The sequence below is a fragment of the Hermetia illucens genome, chromosome 4 (genome assembly GCF_905115235.1).
Source record: "Hermetia illucens chromosome 4, iHerIll2.2.curated.20191125, whole genome shotgun sequence".
In the NCBI taxonomy this organism is placed as follows: domain Eukaryota; kingdom Metazoa; phylum Arthropoda; class Insecta; order Diptera; family Stratiomyidae; genus Hermetia; species Hermetia illucens.
The window spans coordinates 35,652,699-35,672,863 of record NC_051852.1 but is presented as its reverse complement, the minus strand read 5'-3'; the positions used below and the strand labels follow the sequence as shown (position 1 = coordinate 35,672,863).

Here is a 20,165-nt window from a genome sequence, read left to right as displayed (position 1 = left end):
GTAGACCGGCATGTGAGCATTCGCTCGATTGGCCAGGAACTAGGTATAGATCATAAAACCGTTTGGAACCATTTGGAGAAGATTGGATTCCTAAAAAAGCTGGATGTTTGGGTGTCACACGAGTTGACGCAAAAAAATCTCTTGGACCGAATCAACGCCTGCGATGCACTGCTGAAACGGAACGAATTCGACCCATTTTTGAAGCGGATGGTGACTGGTGAGAAAAGTGGATCACGTACTACAACCTCAAGCGAAAAATATCGTGGTCGAAGCGCGGCGAGCCGGCCCAAACCATCGCCAAACCCGAATTGACGGCTAGGAAGGTTTTGCTGTGTGTTTGGTGGGATTGGGAGGGAATCATCCATTACGAACTGCTCAACTATGGCCAGACCCTCAATTCGGTCCTCTACTGTGAGCAACTCGACCGTTTGAAGCAAGCGATTGACCAGAAGCGGCCAGAATTGGCCAATAGGAATGGTGTTGTATTCCACCAGGACAACGCTCGGACTCACACATCTTTGATGACCCGCCAAAAGCTACGGGAGCTCGGATGGGATGTCTTATCGCACCCACCGTATAGTGCGGGCCTGGCACCGAGTGATTACCATCTCTTCCGGTCAATGAAAAACGCTCTTGGTGCTACTAAGTTGGCCTCAAAAGAGGCTTGCAAAAACTGGCTGTCTGAGTTTCTTGGAAATAAGGAAAATGACAACAATTTTGCGAACAAAACGGCGTATATTTGACTTAAATCGGATAATTCTTTAGTATGTTAAATAAAGCGTCAAATTTCGATCACAAATACAACATTTCTTTTTCCCCAACCCAATATATAGGACAGGGTATGTATATTAAGCTTAAAACTGGGTTAATTTACTACACCACCGGATACACTTAAATGGTGATAATTTGTAATTACATAAATTATACCACCTGAAGGGGTTGAATCACCCAACCCTTCTAGAGCTAGCAATCTGTTTACATCTTTCCTTGCTTATCGTTAAGGACACGTCATATTTGGAAAGACTTTAGGGACTTGAATCCGCGTAAATATTAGCTCGCCAGCAGAAGGAAAGTTTCGAACGAGAATCACTTTACCGGTAGGTGAGGTATATACATATTTAGAGTGCATTTCCCCGGAGTTGAAAATGTTGGGGGGGAGGAGTATAACGTGAAAGGACCGAAAAGAGAAAGCTTTAAAGAAACATACATAATCATACATAAAATGCAGCGGTCAAGCGGAAGCTGGACTTCTCGCATTGGATGATGATAGTTTATCAAGGAATGCTGTCATCAGAATATAAGTGCCTTGATAAGAGCCATCAGGTTGACGTACGACAAGGCCCACAATCAAAGAGAAAAAAAACTTCATTCGAGCGGATCCAGAACCCACCAATTTGGGGGAAAATGTTAACTGCATTAGGCATCCCAGAAAGTAAACTTTATACTGTTCTTGAACCAAATAGAAAAGTATTTAGTGCAGGAACAGACATAAGGGCAAGCAACCCGGTGATCACTATAGTCTGTAGGAATATAGATGAGACCCTCATATAAAAGGAGGTTCACAATTGTCAAATCCGGCCCATGCCGCATAGAAATGTCGGTGAGTAAAACATGAAATCCATGGTTACCGGCGCCAGCTTACCCTGTTTTACGTTTTTTATTTAAAATTACCCACTCCGTCTTGACACGAATCCTTGAAAAAGAAGTGCGACGCTATCGGACTTGGGAAATCAGCAGTAAAAACGCTATTATCACTCTGCCAATGATGGCTACCTTCAATATGTTGTAGTAGAGGGAGTAAAAGTAAGATGACTTATGTATCCGCCAAAGGGTGCCCGAAATGCACAAGGGACTTCAATGTAAATCAGAGATAAGGTTGATACAAATCAACAACAGGACTTACTTTAGCAGACATTCCCGAGAAAGACATTAATTTGGCCATAATCAATGGAGCATGTCGAAATCACGGTGGTAGCATTTGAGCTAGAAGCCAAACAGTGCTAGAAGCTTGCGGAAAACGAGCCTTTCAGGAAGTAATGGATCACTTAGAAGAATGATCCATCGTAACGAAGATAAAAGGAATCTGCTTTTCTTCACCTAACGCTACACTTGCCGAATATCAACAGCTGCTGAATGCTCTATCTTTAAACGCAAGAAGTTTTGGGCAGAAAATCAAGGAGGGGATTTTAAAGCATGGGCTCTTTGATAACGCAACCGAACAACGAATCTTGGCAAATAAACTCTGCTGAAAGCAGCAGATGAAGCTCATCTGGTACTCGCGAATGTTAAGACCTCATACTCTTACAGAGGTAGAAGCCTGTGATCAATAGAGCCACACTCTTACCGGGGACTATATTCGCAATGGCTACCAGGCAATCTGTATGAAAATGAAAGTCAAATCAGACTCCAAAGGGAGCCGTCGCTGAGGACCGAGTGGGATGCTCGATCTGATAGCAAAGCCGTTTGAGACTCGGTAGTCACTCTGGGATAGTGGATTCATTGGTGTCGCTATTTCCTAAAGTGTGACCTATTCACTACCACTTCCACCTTCTGATCAACTCTTCCACTTGTCACTGCTCCGATGACACGTAACACCTAATGCTGACAAAGGTTTGGAGCTTTTGAGTAACAATGGTGGTTACTTTCCATGTGTTACACCCATATAGCAACACAGAAAGAACAGTCTCAGCTTGAGCTAGGTGTTAAAATAATTAGGTTTCCTGGTTTTAGGCAAGCGACGAAGGCAGTTCTTCCACCGTTGGCGGAAACGACGCTTCCTTTAGAAGCCTTCGATATATGTATATATGTGGTTCCCATTCACCCCTGGGCAGAGGGGGGGGGGGTATAGCGCGTCCACCCCACCTACGCGCCATCATTCGGGGTTACCTGAAATGCCCTTCAGCACCTTGACGACTTCAGGAGTCGCTCGCACTCCTCCTCTAAAGTCCTCCGCCAAGTGTTCTTAGGGCGACCCACTCGTCGGCCATCTTGGGAGAGTGAATTCCACTGCATGGCGTAGCTCGCAATGCAATTGTCGCCTCCCCTTAATGTGCTACCTAACCACTGCCACTTCTGTCTTCCGATCACAGCGCGTACGAGTGGCAGGCCTGTGCGCCCACTAAGTTCTTCGTTTAAGGAATTGTCAGTACTCCGATGATATGACGCAGACAGGTATTGACGAAAGCTTAAAGCTTTTGAATAACTTGACCTTGGTGCTGAGAGAAATGCATTTTCAGATTTTGCACTGGACAGCAAAAGCAAATCTAGCGCTGTTAATGCGTCGAGCAATAATCAATTCGATACCACCATTCACAGAAACCATGCTTCCTAGATGTACAAATTGATCGACGCTTTCGATATCCGTTAGACTGAGAACCTTGGTTTTATTGATGTTTATCTTCAGTCCAACTCTACTTGCCTCTCTTTCCAAATTCAGAACCATTTGGCTAAGTTCCATGACCCGGCAAGAAGGAAGCATTCCTGACATCACTTTTGCGTCGGAATCTCTGACATCATCGGTGGACGGGTGGCGAGTCCTAGAAGACTTCTCGGCATGTGGTCATCAGTACATCGCGTTCGAAGTGGTTGACGCTACTTGCCGGCGAGCACCAACGCGACGCTCCCCCTGCATGTGGAATGCCGCGAGGGTGAACATCGGAAAGTTAGGCGAAGCTCTTGGAGCAGGTAGGGGCGCGCTAGGGGGCACTCCGGGAGGTGGTAGAGTCGCAACTGATATCGTCGTAAATTCAGTGATGAACCTAATAACGACGGGGTGTGAGGCTTCCATGCCCCGGAGGGGCCCCAGGCGCGACAAACCTTCTATGTACTGGTGGACGGCAGAAATTGCCGACCTACGGAAGCAGTGTCATAAGCTCCGCCATTTAGCACAACGTTTGCACGCCAACGAGGAGGCATGTGCCATAAAGGGACAATATAGATCAGCAAAAAGGAGACTCCGCAGCGCTATAAATAAAAGCAAAGCTCGCGACTGTTAACGAGGTGAATGAGGATCCGTGGGGACTTCTGAGGAAGCCCTGCATACTGAGCACCGTCCAGATGGATCGCATTGTGCGGGCATTGTTCCCCAGACGCCCTATACGGGTTGATGTAAACAGCGCGGAAAGCGTCGAGTGTTGCCCCCTTTTCACAATGAGAGAGCTCGAAGAAGCGGTTCTCACTACGAAAAACAGGAAGGCGCCAGGCCCAGATGGCATCCCGGCGGAAGTTTACATGCTTTTCCGCCAACGGCCAGAATTGCTGCTTCAAGTGTTCAACGCGTGCTTGAGGTAGGGCATTTTCCTTGTAGCTGGAAAGTGGCCAGACTCGCGTTGATCAGTAAGGGTAAAGGAGACCCGAAGCTCCCGTTTGTGTACCGACTGCTGTGTATGCTTGACACGGCCGGAAAAGTGCTCCAGAAGCTCATCAAAGGTGAACTCGCTGAAGCGATCCGTGCTGCCGGGGACCTATCCGCAAGGCAGTTCGAGTTCAAAACAGTGGATGCTGTTATGGAGGTCGTAGATGCGGTTCGTCGAGCCGAGGAACACAGCCCCCGATCTCGACGGATAGTGCTCCTCATAACGCTTGATATCAGAAATGACTTCAATTCTGTAAGATGGACAGATATGCTATGCACATTAGAAAATTCATATCACATACCATGCTATCTCTTGCGGATATTGAGGGATGATCTGAAAAAGCGCTCCCTGCTCTATGATACGCTAGAGGGCTAAAGGAGAATAGAAATCACGTCGGGAGTAGCACAGGGATCCATCCTAGGGGCAGACCTCCTGGAATGCTTTTTATCATAGTCTGCTGAGACTCGATATGCCCGAAGAGTCGCGCCTAGTCGGTAATGCAAACGACGTTGCGACACTTGTTACCGGACGCACTGTTGAACAGGCGCAAAGCAGACTTGGCATATTGATGCAACGGGTAAGCGGGTGGATGAATGCTTAAGGTTTCAGCTTTGCGCTGGAAAAAAGCCGAAATAGTCATCTTGACTAGAAGGAGAATCCCGACCCTGCGTCCCATATCGTTCGGCGAGCCGTTAAATACCTTGGTTTAATGCTCGACTCGAAATGAGCTTCTTCGAGCAAATCAAAGCAGAAGTGGACAGGGGTGGAGTCGCGGCCTTGAGTCAGCTAATGGCGAATGCCCTTGACAAGGAGGTACATCGTAGGCGCCTTGCTCAAGTGCAGAGGCGGGGAGCTTTGCGAGTAGCGTCTGTAGGGGAAGAGAGGCACTGACTTATCGCTTTTATTAGCAATTAATTACCTACTACAATCGGGACCCTGACACAAGAAGAAGTAGGCGCAGTGGTTATTGATCCAAGATAAATGTAATTTGAGCCAATGAGTAAACATACTAACATATTTCAGCGCGAAATATTCGCCATAGATAGGTGTGTCTCCTTCAACCTCTAAGGGATCTACTATATACATAGGAGACACAACGTTGCTATTCTGCCTACTAGTCAGGCGGCTATCAAGGTACTTACATCCTATTAGCCCTATTAAATAGTCGGCGTGTTTTCTATCGTAGTTTGTGGGGGTTTACTTATCAACCTACAACAAACAAAATATCTGGTACAAAGGACAATATCGATTACTTCTCTAGATCGCCTAACGACAAAAGTGGCAAGTGCGGTTATTATGTATATTGTACCTGATAATAACTTTGTATGGGGATTCCCCACTCCTGTTGCTCTTAATGCTTCTCCACACACACACCGCATCTGCACCAACGATTATCTGCAAGTTTTAGCCTCACAGTAGATCGTCAGACTTTTCAAATACAGTGGGGGTGGTACAGCCTATGGATCAAACGGAAAGTGGCCACTAGATCCTTCCCACTCCCTTCTATCGCTCTTATCGCTAAAGTGTAGTCCCTAGACATGAAGTCGCGATACAGATCCCACTGCCACTGGTGAGATTTGAACCGTGACCTTCCGTACGACAGCCTAATGCTCTAGCCACTGAGCTATTCTGACAGATTATTCATTACATAATTTATTGTATTAATTTAATAATAATGTCTTATAACTCATCTTTATTTAAATAACAATTCACTTATTAATTACGTAAAAATTCATATATTAATTTATTAATTGGGTAATGAATATCCGAGGCAGTTAGTCCAGAATGATTTTTTATTTTCCTTCTGACATCGGAAAAGGGGGATTTCAGTGAGGGAACTAGGGGGGCTACTCGGCGGCGACCGACTGGCGGACATCAAAACGTACGCGGCGTTTACGCTTCCTATCAGTGCAGTCTGCCTCATGGAATAAAAGCCTGTCTGAAGAGACCGTCTTGAGCTTGCCACCGACGTCCAAACTGAACGCGTACTCCCCACGCTCGAAGACCTTATAGGGACCCTCGTATGGCGACTGTAGCGGCCGCCGAGTGGCATCAGTCGTCGCCAGAACATGGGTGAAAATTTCAAGCTTCATAGGGGTGTGGACTGCTAGCCGCGCGTAACCAGATAGCGGAGGCCGCTTCAATCTCAGAGCGGCCTCCCGTAGCAGGGGCAAAAATCCGGCCTCTCCAAGTCCGTCACACTTCTCGGGGACCAGGTCGCCGGGTAATCGTAGATTCTCTCCCTACAAATTGATCCCTTCGCGGATGGCTATACGGAGCCCAAACAAAACAAAAGGCAAATCCTGCGTCCAGGGCGGCTCGTCGCGCTCCATAATGGCTACCTTCAGGGTCCGATGCCAACGCTGTCGCATCCCATTGGGCTGCGGATAGTATCCGGTTGTCCGCTGGTGTTTGAATCTAAGCTTCTTAAGCTCTGAGAAAAGAGCCGAAAAATCACCTCCGACTGCGATGTTGATCTCAGGGATCCATCATCAACTAAATTGTCTTTACTGGACACATGTTGAATGTCCGATGTAAACTGGCGAAATAAGCGCGGACATGCTTTGCCGGGCTTCTGCCATAAGGCAAAAGTCGGTGAGCACGGTGAACACCCTGCCTTCAAAGGAGAAATGAAAGTACTTGATGCTTAGATACACGGAGTTACGTCACACGTGTTGGATATCCCCCGGAAAACCCTTTTACCTGAACCCGATACAAGATCACAATACGTTATTACGAAACACACCGCAATAAACAGTCACAAATATAATTAGGGTTTTACGCGAATTTGTCGGGAGAGTAAATCCCGTAATTAAAGGAATGTATCCTGGATTTTTTTAGCGATATATATAACTGGCTTTTTCAGGATAGTAACTAAGGACATTATGTAAATAGAAATAATAAAGAGAAAGGAATAGAAAATAAATGTATAAATACGCTGACTCACAGTCTGTTAAATCAGTCTGAGTTCGGGCTACGTATTGATCTAAGTGTAAAATCGAGTTTTTTCTTCGTTATTCGCTCAAGAGGATGGGAAACCGCAACCACGACACTCTCTACACGAACTACGGCTAGTAATTCACGATCTTAGGCGCTGCAATTCTACTAAGTGGGATACAACTGTTTTGAGAAGAAACCCAACGGTTGCCAGCTTTGGTTAACCAACTGTTGAAGCAGCACCCACTGCAGTGACTGAGGCATTGACGAACACGGCTAGATGTGTATATTTCTGAGGAAATGCGAAAAGTATAGCATCGACCAGCTGTTATTTGGTTGTTTGAAACGCTTGGACGGCTCTTGGAAACTACTCCCCCCAGGAAGGCATTAAGTAAAGCCTAGTGGTGAGTGGCTTTAGGCAGGAAATTTCCAAGAATCTTCTAAGGTCTTTGATCGTCTTTGAGAGCGGAAAGCTCGCGATCGCGTGCACCTTGCCTGGGTCATGTTGTACGCCTTCAGGGCTGATGGAATTGCCTCTAAATTTACCTACTGCTGGAAAAATCTGCACTTTTCAACGTTAAGAATTATAACCATTGTCAGGGGGACGTTGGAAAATTTACTCGAGATATGCCAAATGCTCGGACCCTGTGAAAGATGCGATCAGAATGTCGTCGAAGTAGACAAAACAAGTCCAAACTTCATAGTGCAGAATGAATGAATCTCTGGAACGTTTGTAGCGCATTGCAGAGACCAAAAGTGAGGTTGTGAGGTCTCTCAGAGAGCTATGCCACATATCCAGCAGCAGCCCATAGTGACACAGAAAGTTTGCGGGAGACTGTTGTCAGCCAAAATAAAGGGCCACAAAAAGTTCTCACGCAAGCCAAACCTTACGTCTACTTGCCTGTAGCCGTAAGTTGGAATGGGCGTGGAGTTTGTCGCCGCCAATTTCAGCTGCTGAGGGTTGCTTGTTGGGTCTGGGGACCGCGTCCATGTATATTAGATAACTACGCCTACGTCGGCGCATCCTCTAGAACTTAGTTTTTTAAACTCGCGAGAAAAGTACATGGGTTGATACATTTAGTCGCCTGCTCCACAAATCTACGATGGTACCAGCACACGCCTGAGTTCGATGCGGACCGCGCCGCGCAGGCTTCCCGAATGAACGAGCATTAGTTGAAGCAGATGAGAAACGTGTTCCCGGCCGCTCATTTCTGCTTCATTTCCCGGGCTGGGGTGCGGTCGTCAAGCGTCAAATCAGCAAGCAAATGATTCAGCTCAACTGTTTCACTTACTGACAGGCGTTTGATGAGCTGACCCTTCAGTCGAGCATAGGAGCACTCGCTCAGTACGTCGGCGACGAGCGCGGCTGACTCATCGTCCCGGCCGGTAAAGCATGGTCCAATTTAATGGCATTCGTCATGACGCCCGCTAAGGCGAACTGCGCTTCCAACTGGAGGAACTATGCCTCCAATAATAAGATTAAATCAATCGCAAGGAACAAACCATTTACAAAAACAAAATGAGGATTATATAAAACAGAACACCTCAACATCTGAACTAATAACTTAACAAAAACACTTAGAATAATACAACATCCTTCTTCTGTATTCATCATCATCAACGGCGCAACAACCGGTATCTGTCTAGGCCTGCCTTAATAAGAAACTGCAGACACCCCGGTTTTGCGCCGAGGTCCACCAATTTAATATCCTTAAAAGCTGTCTGGCGTCCTGACCTACGCCATCGCTCCATCTCAGGCAGGGTCTGCTTCGTTTTCTTTCTCTACCATAGATATTGCCATTATAGGCTTCCGGGTTGGATCATCCTAATCCATACGGATTAAGTGACCCGCCCACCGCAACCTGTTGAGCCGGATTTCATGCACAACCAGACGCTCGTGGTATCGCTCATAGAATTCGTCGTTATGTAGGCTACGGAATCGTCCAAAAATTCTTCGGAGGATTCTTCTCTCGAACGCGGCCAAGAGTACGTAGCTTTTTTTTTGTTAAGAACCCAAGTCTCCGATGTATACATAAGAACTAGCAAGATCATAGTTTTGTACAGTAAGAGCTTTGACCCTATGGTGAGACGTTTCGAGCGAAACAGTTTTATAAGCTAAAATAGTCTTTGTTGGCTGCCAACAACCGTGCGGGGATTTCATCGTCATAGCTGTTATCGGTTGTGATTTTCGACCCTAGATAGGAGAAATTCGCAACGGTCTCAAAGCTGTATTCTCCTATCCTTATTCTTCTTCGTGTTTGCCCAGTGCGATTCGATGTTGTTCGTTCTTTTAGTTTTAGCGTTGACGTTGCCACCATGTACTTCGTCTTGCCTTCATTAATATGGATGAAGGTAGACTGTACATCTCGGGTTAGTCTTCCCATGATGTCGATATCGTCAGCGTAGGCCAGTAGTTGGGTGGACTTGAAGAGGATGGTACCTCCCGCATTTACATCGGCTTCGCGAATCACTTTCTCCAGGGCCAGATAGGACGCATTATAGGACATCCCCTTGTCTTAGACAATTGTTGATATTGAATGATCTCGAGAGTGATCCTGCTGCTTTTATCTGGCCTCGCACATTGGTCAGGGTCAGCCTAGTCAGTCTTTTTAGTTTCGTCGGGATACTGAATTCTTTCATGGCCGTGTATAGTTTTACCCTGGCTATGCTATCATAGGCGGTTTTAAAGTCGATTAATAAATGGTGTAACTGTTGTCCATATTCCAACAGTTTTTCCATCACTTGCCGCAGAGTGAAAATCTGATCTGGAGTGAAGCCCCTTTGGTATGCGCCAATTATGTTCTGGGCATATGGGGCTATCCGACCTAGCAAGATAGAGGAGAATATCTTATAGATGGTACTCAGCAGCGTGATACCTCTATAATTGCTGTACTGCATGATATCTCCCGTTTTATGTATGAGACAGATAATGCCTCTTTGCCAGTCGTCAGGCATTGATTCGCTGTCCCATACTTTGAGCATCAGGTCATGTACCACTTGGTGTAATTAGTCGCCTCCATGTTTAACCAAGTCGACTATAATTCCATCGGCTCCTGGCGACTGTACTGACAACGCGTTTTTCCTTCTTGTCTTTTTGACTTGGATTTCCTTGAGACGATAAAACTCCTCACCCTCTAATTCGTCGAGTTCGGATACGATGGACTGGAGCGTCCAGTTAGCACTGTTGAAAGATATACCAGATTCGATGTTGGTTCCTGAGACCTAGGATCATCAAACACAGAATGTTTAGTCAAATATCCCCGAGATCTTTGCTCAAGTTGAATACAGGATTCTGGATATCGTTATCGAGGAGGCGATGCATAATTCACAAACCAATCTTCATCCTTATTCGGTATTAAAAGCGTTACCCGAAAAGACCTTACTTTTATAGGGCGTGGATATCGTTTCCTTAAGATAAATATTATTCGAAATTTCGAGATTTCTACCACATATATTTCTATCCCTTTTGATCCCATTTCTCACACGTCGGGAATATTTTAAATGAATACTTAATCCCCTACTAAAAGGGGAGTCACTATCTCAGTGGATATTTACGTCCCTGGACTAATCATGAATACATTCGAATGAAACTTACCCTACCTAATCCCTGATTTACCTAGATATTAGACAGTTAGACTATAGTCACGCTTATCTTCCCCTTTCCAAACACGTTTGAGACCATCTTTGACGAAGCCTATATAATATTTCTTGCTTATTTTTATAATACTATATAATATTAAATTCTTGAACTTGACATATTTACAAAATATTTTTTTTATCTCCCTTTTCCAGCATCCATTGTCTGGGCTCCTACTGTATCTGGTGAGCTAATCTGTTCATTACTCGGAACACCAATTGTATTTTTAGGCCTTCTACTACTCTACCGCGCACACTTTACCGAGCTTATTCGACCCACGAAAATTCATACAGTTCAGTCAACGAATCCTTATCGGAATCTCCAGGATGCATGAGATACAACCAAGATTTGAGAAAATTTCATCAATGACTTAGTCCTGAAGTAACCCCCTGGTATGAATATGTAAATTACGTGCCTATCAACCAAACTGAGCCGACAGTCATCAGTGATGTTTCAGCACTCAACTTCCAAACATCCTTCTTACATGTAAGGATATCTCCAGCTTCAGCATCAACGATGTAGGCATACCTGAGTATATTGGGAATACTGTCAAAGACATGAAATCGGACTGGTGGTCGGCTGGTTTGACTTATAGGCCTTCAAATTACAAATAGGACTTAGAGAAAGAGAAAGAAACCGTGGCAAGTCTTTCAAAATGAACAATAAAACGCAAACAGTAAACAAATAGTTAAAGAAAATAATTTAGCAACCGAAAGACTTTTAATGAATAACAGCAAATTTAGTTGGCGACTTTTATATATTGTACACATTCTAAAAATAGCGAAAATTCATAAATAAAACTAAAACTGTTTCCGAGCAGTTAAACTATAGACAGAATCAAAATGAACAAAGTAAATAATTTTATATGGAAACATTAGAGAGAAAAAAATAAAATATTATGTGTCTTATTATATAACATGGTAACAAGAAACAACAAACATGTATATTTTTAACTTTGCGTCCTTACCAGATAAATGTTACATGTAGCTCTTAGTTATATTCTCAATTATAGTAGTATGAACTTAAAATGTGAACAAGGACACAGTAAATCGTTAGTACTAGGTAATACCCTTGAAACTGAACGAACATTAATCCTATTACATCCACCAAACAATTCTTATAATCATTTAGTTTCTCTTTTTATGTGACGAGTGCATTGTACTACTATGATACTACTACTACTACAAGAGTATTCACGATGTTTGCTGGATCTCATCTGAAATCGACTAAAACCAACCCGACCATGTTATCCGATTCTCCTCCTCTTACTACGTATCTGGTCCTAGTATCATCTTTTCCTTTAGCCTTTGTCCTGTTGGCAGCGGGGTTAACTTCTTCTTTTTCTCCAGCCTTTGTCCCGTTCATAAGCGGGGTGGGCTCGTCGTGATCGGTTTCGCCATTTGACTCTATCGAATACCTAATCTGGGTGCAATCTCGAGGCTTTTAAATCCGCATCCAGCGTATCAAGCCACCGTTGTTTAGGCCTGCCTTTTGGTCGTTTACCATTGACTTCGATGTTCAGACCAATCTTGGTAAGTGATTTCCCGTTAGCGCGAATTGCATGACCATACCATCGAAGACGCCTCTCTCGCAACTTTTCCACGATTGGTGCAACCCGATAACGATCGCGGATATCCTCATTTCGGATGTGATCTAAACGTGTGACGCTACTACAACGTAATATCTTCGTCTCCATTACCGCAAGACGCTGTTCATTATCTTTTATAGTCGGCCAACACTCAGAACCATAGAGAGCGACAGGACGGACGACATTGCGGGAAATTTCAGATTTGAGATATTCATTGATATGTCGATCACAAAGAACACCAGTTGTTGAACGCCACTTCATCCAGATTGCGTTAATGCGTGAAGCAATTTCATAATGCAGTTCTCCATTAGCTGATAGCTCAGTACTGGGCAGATCACTGCCGCTGACAGTGATTGCGCCTGGTTCATGGGGATCGGTCATCAAAAATTCAGTTTTGTTTAGATTCAATCTGAGATCGTGTTGCATGAGGCTTTTGCTATCAGATGCTAGGAAAACATCATCTGCATAAAGCAGTGTGTGGGGCGCTAGACGTTGGATATCCCGTGTGACGGTGTCCATAACAAGAACAAAGAGGAGTGGTATGAAGGACGCTTCCTTAACAACAGAGACACGAAGCGATTTTGATACACCCGCCATGCTTGCCTCCGCCGAATTCCCCACTCCCCTGGATAGTAGCTTCGCCATCGTTGTTTTAGTGATCCTTTGACTCGTTTCCCACCAGCTTAAATGTTCAGTACATATATATTCTCTATCCATTGATCGCGCTCTTTAATTGCAGAGGTGCGGGCGCCTTTTACTGTCAGTACAAATTGAATCTTTACACGGTACATGAGGTCGTCCTTAACGTCAACTTTCTTGCGCACTTCCATGGAGTGCTTGTTTCAAAATGCTACTATTCAGCACTCGTTCAATTTACCAAGCCAATTTAAAAATTTAACACGTTTCTATGATTGTTATTTATCAAAAATTGATACCGCTCGTGGTTGTACCTAATTCAATACGTATCTCCTTCTATCACTGGCCCGAAAACCTTACAAAGCAAAGATTGATTGAATTATGCACTTTGTTTTCGGTACGATTTTTATGATTTTTTTTATTTTTTTTAGAGTATGTTAGGTGAATTCATTTACTTACAGTGTGTTGGACTCCCGCAACGACACGCATCGGACTACCAAGTAAACACCTCCTCATTGTCAGCGACATAACCTGGAACCGCTTAGCATATTATCTGCCTTGCGGGGCCTTCAAATCAGGGAATTCCTTTCACAAACGGGAGGGGAGAGGAGGAGGGAACTGCTAGTTCGAACTAGCTGCTTTGATTTGCTCGAAAAATATCATCTTTGAGGCAAAAGTCAGTCCAAGGTATTTAACCGCTGGTTTTGACAAGATTATCGACTCGCCAGTCGATATGGGACATACGGTCGGAATTCTCTTTTTAGTCAGGATGACTGCTTCGGTTTTTTCCAGTGGAAAGTTGAAACCATAAGCAGTAATCTATCCACTTACCCGTCCCATCAATATGCCAAGTCTGCTTTGAACCTGTTCGACAGTGAGTACAGCAACAAGCGCCGCAATATCATCTGGATAATCTACCTGACGCGACTCTTCTGGCATGTCGCAGCTAAGCAAACTATCATAGGAAGTGTTCCAGAGGTCCGGTCCTAGAATGGATTCCTGCGCTACCTTCAACGTGACCTCCATTCTCCTCTCACCCTCTAGCGTCTCATAAAACGAGTAGCGATTCCTCGGATAATCCTTCAATATCCGTAAAAGATAGCTCAGCACGTGGAAAGTATTGTCTAGTGTGCCTAGAATGTCTTCCAATCTTACGGAATTAAAGGCATTTCTGACGTCAAGCGTCGAACTGGCCGCTCAATGAACGGTATGCATAACAACATCAACTGTAGATCTTCCTGCTCGAAATGCATCTCCGACAGCACGTATTGTAGCAGTTAGTCTACTTCTGATGAGCTTTTCGAGCAATTTCCGGCAGTGTCAAGTGGTCAGTACGAAGACGACAACTCAAGGTCGGATTTCCCTTTGATTGTCAGCGCAAGGGAAGAAGGGAAAATGCTCACTTTCATGTAAGCTTTGCATGCGCCGAGTAGTAGGTCTGGCCGATGTGCACCATTTTGTATACCTCTGCTGGGATGCCATCCTGACGAGTTCTGACGCCTTCTTGTTTTTTATAGAGAGAACTGCTTCTTCCTACTCTTTTACAGAGAAAAGTGGACAATCCTCTGCGCGGTCCGCGCTATCGTCATCATCCCGTACGGGCTGCGCAAGGAATAGTGCCCGCACAATGCGGTTCATCTGCTTGGCCTAAAGTGCACAGGCTTTCCACAGAGCTCCGATTTTCCGGGTTACCAGTTTGTAACCGAGCCCCCAATGGTTCCCATTCGCCCCGTCGATCAGGTCCTTCCAGCAGCGAAATTAACTCCTGTTTATTCCACTGCGGCGTCTTCTTTTGGCTGATCTGTACTCTGTTATTAGGGTACATGTCTCCTCCCGGTCGTTTACGTTCTGTCAAGCGGCGGGATTTGTGGTGGTTCCACCCTAAGAGTGCCCTCCAGCGCAGCCCCACTTGCTGTAAAAGTTTAGAAAAATCTCCCTGTATTCACCTTCGCAACGTTCCACGCACAGAAAGAGCGGCGGGGTAGCGCAAACCAAGCATGTCAACCACTTCGAAGACCATGTATTGATGGTCGCTTATCGAGAAATCTTCGAAAACTAATCACGCGTCCGCCAGCTACACTAGAGATTCCGACGTGAAGGTTACGTCGAAAATGGCTTTCTCGCAACCTGGTCGCTGGAAAATTGGGTTGGAATCAGTGTTTAAAACTACAAGTCCTGTTCTCGCTAAAAACATTATCCCCAAACACTGAATTCGGACAAAACCGTCCCCTCGGCCTTAGGCAAGAACCCTAAAATAAGTGCCGTCCCAAACCCAGACGGCAGCGGTACCTGATATGTCGTTATTTCGATATTGTTCACTCATGAGCACTAGATTAGCTTTGGTCTCCGCACGAATAGCACTAGCAACTCGTGTACGGTCGCAGTCTGGTGTATATTTACCTGTAGGATGCGGATCATGTTTACCTGCGTCCTAGGTCTTTACAGCCCTACTCTGCAGACTAGACACCGCCAAAAGCCCACAGTGTGCGCGCCACGATCCCCATATAGAACGCAATTCCTTTTCATTGCATGTTTTCGCTTGATGGCCTGCCTGGCCGCTTGTTGCCCTTCTACCAGGGCCCTGGCAGGTTGCAGACGTGTGCCCATAATCTAAACATCTGTAACATTTAATTGCCGCGGCCCATCCAGCCAATTCTGATTTTCCCACTGTTAAGAAGCTTTCTCACGTATTGCTCGATAACCTCCACCGCAACGAGTTTTTTGCCTCGGGAGTTGGCAAAAATGATGCCAATCTGGACATTGGTTACCTCCGGATATTCGCGATTGATGGGCACTTCTACATCGTTCTTTTCTGTGAGACATTCAATGTCTCGGATTTCCAGAGAGCACATGGGTTCTAGGCTAGACCCCAAAGCTTTCTATCCCAGTAGCCCCTTGACTGCTTCACTGCACATACCTTTACCTGTTGTCCACGGGTCTAATTCGACTAGGATTCTATCACACTCTGCAATGTTTTTCTGCATTCGCTTTGCAACTGCCGCACATTTCTTGATAAACCTTTCTTCTTCGGCTTTCCCAAGAATAGTCGACTGGGCTCCACTCGGATTATATTTGAAACCATCTGATCAGTTTCACCAGTTTTCACTGTGCTTCTTTCCGAAACAACAGCACTGCTTGATACTGTCTCGGTTGCCGTCTCCATCCCAGGTGCCACCTTGTGAGCCTTTTTCTTTGTTTCCGCATATCGATATCTCGTCGAGTATTTCAGCCCTTGCTTCATCCCTCGCTAGACGCTGCAGCGAGCGAAACACTTTCGTGCTGTTTACAAATGCAGCCAACTCATTCTCCATTCCCACTCTCTCCTCATTTATGTTGTTTTTATTCTCTATTTGAGATTTTACTAGCGCGTCGTGAGGAGTGGACCGCAATAGCCTGGAATGAGTACTCTCTCGAGGGCAAAGCCCCTACCCCAGTACCCTGAGCCCTGACCTACACTTAGCTGATCCCGGAACTCACGAACTGATCATCGCTCGCTCGGGGCAACGTGGTCTACTAATACTGGTTCAATGCACACTACCCAACCAGAGTCCCCATGGGGCTGGCTTCTTATACACGCAACAACTATCGCCTTTGTAGAGCTAGGCTCACATCACCCCATCGACAAATCATTTTCGACGATTCCAGAGGCTCCCATTGTATTCGGGCGTGTATCACTCATTAGCAGTTCGTTCTTCACCGAGATACCTTCTCGAGGATACTACCTAGGACTCAAGTATTATACCAGCCAGGGGATCAGAACTTCTAGCTCGGCCACTTTGGGGACGCCACTCTCCGTATCGTATGCAACCCGTTAAGGATCGGTAACGACCCTTGAGTAAGTTGGGATTATGAATAACGCAAACTGTTGGTGTCTAACTCCAACCTGACCATTTAGGGGCTTTCAGCTAAGCCATCGTACAGTCTACATATACCGCAAAACACAAGCTTGGCATTTCATCCCTTGCGCATCTGCCAAGCAATAAGATTTGCAAATTTTTCCCGCTCATTATAAGTGAGTATTTGCTCCGCAAATAATCTTAGTAGTAACACTCTTACTAACATAGTTAACCTTCGCCCTTAACTTCCTGATTTTTCTCGCCTTCAGGTCCAGGCTTGGGTTTCTTGAAAACATTTACTTCTTGTGAGTTAATCTCCGCCGCTCCCTCTTTTTGATTCTGCTGTTTAAGACTTAGGTCTATCTCAAACCTTCTTGAGAGTCTTTTTCATTTCCAGGCCCTCTTTCAGTAACCCCCTGATCCCCTGTCCCGCCCTCTGATCACTGATCTATGCTGGTTGCGCTTTTCGCAGCTCACAGGATCATGGTCCCTAGGACGGTAAGGTCAAGCGTTCGTATAACACCCTGGAATGGGGTCGGTATTTCTCGAATTGCCAGTTTCGATACGAAGCGTTTTGATTAATATAGGGTATGACTATCGTCAGGCATTGACGGTCTTGTTAGACGATAGGCTTGACTGACAAGGACTGGCTCCCAGAGGGCTACTTGATCCGTAAGAGAATAACAGAATAACAGCTCTTTATATTTGGAACATTTTTCAAACTCACAACACTTAACAAGCTTACATCGTGAATTCCCAGGTGTGATACGATTGGATTGTTCTTAACGTTTATTAGAAATGGAGGCCGCTTTTAACCTCTAAAAATCTTTATTCCTAACAAAGCGAGTTACAACTAAGTTTCAATCGTCCTAATAGGAACACTAGTTTCCTTTTTCTGAAAAATGAATGCTAAGAAGCACAACAGCAAACTTTGGCCTACACACGAGCGAGCGTTTGTTTGATACACGAAAGAAAACTCACCACACATTTCCAAGTAAGAGACGGTTGTGAACTTAGAAAAAAGAATCTATAAATTAACAATAAAAATATTATAATAAAATTCATAGCAGTTCTGTTGGTAATGCATGACCAGTAGTGGAAACATTAAAAACAAAAAATTCTAACAGTGTTCTTGTTCGATGTCAATAAACTTAAACAGGAAATCTATTGAAGTTAAAACCCAAAATGTATTTATAATAAATCTTGAATATAATAAATGTAAGCCAAATAAAACATACTTAAAATCCAATGAAATCTAAATCCAGATTCCTTCTCCTTGGCCCTAAAAAAAATAGTTTTAATACAAATTTTATAACCAAAAATGCCAAAAAATGAAAAGTTCATGTTGTTCAAAGAAAAAAGTATAAAACATGTGCCAACACTTTATACAAAGCAACCGGAAAGGATAAATAACGAATGAGAACCCATTCGAACGGTAAATTTACATTAAAAAGGAAAATAATAATTTTGCTGTTTACTACAATTATATATATACATGTGTATATTATATAAGACAAATATATATTCAAACAATTTTAATATAATTTTAAAGCATTTGAAACCAATTATTATAGAATGAACTATATATTATTGCTATATTATGTGTGACGTTATAAAAATAACAATGGCTGCCAATGCCTCATAATTGTTGTTAAAATTATATAAAAATAAAAACTGGAAATAACGTATTTAAGAAAAGGATGTGCTTTCTTTTGATTGCATGAAAATGCAATTTATTGAAATTGTTGTTGCTGTTGTCTTAAATTACGCAGCTGATAACGATACAACTTTAGTTTACTGAGTGTCTCGGACCTAACGTAGATAGGCCCATAAGACATCCGAATGTCGTACTCAACAAAACCGAATCGTCCTTTAAGTTGGTTGTTTGTATTAAGGAGGGAAGCCCCTCCGAAAAAGTAGTGCTTTTTTTATCACCATCAACGGTGCAACAACCGGTATCCGGTCTAGGCAACCTTAATAAGAAACGATAGGCATCCCAGTTTTACGCAGAGGTCCTCCAATTCGATATCCTTAAAAGCTGTCTGGCGTCCTGGCCTACTGCATCCAGCTCAGACAGCGTCTGCCTCTTCTACTTTTTCTACTATAGATATTGCCCTTATAAACTATCCGGGCTAAATCTTCCTCATCCATACGGATTAGATGACCCGCCCACCGCAACCTGTTGAGCCGAATTTTATCCACAACCAAACAGTCATGGTATCGCTCAAAGATTTCGTTATTATGTAGGAGCCAAAAATTCTTCGAAGAATTGTGGCCAAGAGATCGTAATTTTTCTTGCAAAGAACCCAAGTCTCCGAGGAATACATAAGGACTGGCAAGATCATTGTCTTGTACAGTAACAGCTAGGGTCTATGGTGAGACGTTTTGAGTGGAATAGTTTTTGTAAGCTGAAATAAACTTTGTTGGCTGCCAACAACCCTGCACGGTTTGCATCATCGTAGCTGTTATCAGTTATCATTTGCAACCCTAGATAGTAGAAGTTTCCAACGGTCTTAAAGTTGTAGTCTCCTATCTTTATTCTTCTCTCTGCACAGTGCGATTTGATGTTATTGGCTGGTTAGTCTTTGATGCTGACGGTTTTTTTTTGTTTTTTCAGGGGGGGGGGGGGGGGGACGTAGGCGAATACATTCACGCACTCCCGGAGGTGCGTTGTCGGACTACCAACTAAACACCTCTCCATCGTCAGAGGGCTAGCCTTAACCGTTTGTCGTATTACTTCTGGCTAGTCCTCGAACTCTCCCGCCATGCAGAGTCTTCAAATCAGTGATTTCCTTTCACCAACAGGAGGGGAAAAGAGAAAGGGAATTGTCAGTTCAAGGAACCCCCTGCCATCCACCTCCTCAACCAGCGTCTCCTCGACAATGTTATCTGGAGAGAGATCCACTGTGTTTAAATAAAGCTGTTGACGAACCCCATCCCACCTTCCACAAGAAAAAAAAGTGTGGTGGGCGTCGTTCACAACTCCATTGTATAACACATACTCCGAAGATCGTGCCTTAAGAACTGAGTGAGGAAATATTCAGCTTCCGATTCACCTAAGTTGCCGATGAGCCGCGCAATCCAACTGCCTCTAGTTTGATTTTGGTAAGAAAGTTGCCACTCGTTTAGGATGCGTTGCCGTTCTTCACGAGCAACCACCTCAACCCCGTTGCGTT

The 20,165-nt window shown here is 44.4% G+C and overlaps 1 protein-coding gene across 2 annotated transcripts in view; it reads left to right on the top strand.

Moving 5' to 3' along the window:
- The window catches only part of LOC119656235, a 299,886-nt gene extending 287,564 nt beyond the window's left edge, over positions 1-12,322 (top strand). For both annotated transcript variants that reach the window (XM_038062651.1, XM_038062652.1), the window contains exon 9: positions 11,085-12,322. In XM_038062651.1, the coding sequence (XP_037918579.1) occupies positions 11,085-11,263 (179 nt within the window). In that variant the 3' untranslated portion in view covers positions 11,264-12,322. The remainder of the gene's footprint in view (positions 1-11,084) is intronic.
- The last annotated feature ends 7,843 nt before the right edge of the window (positions 12,323-20,165 follow it).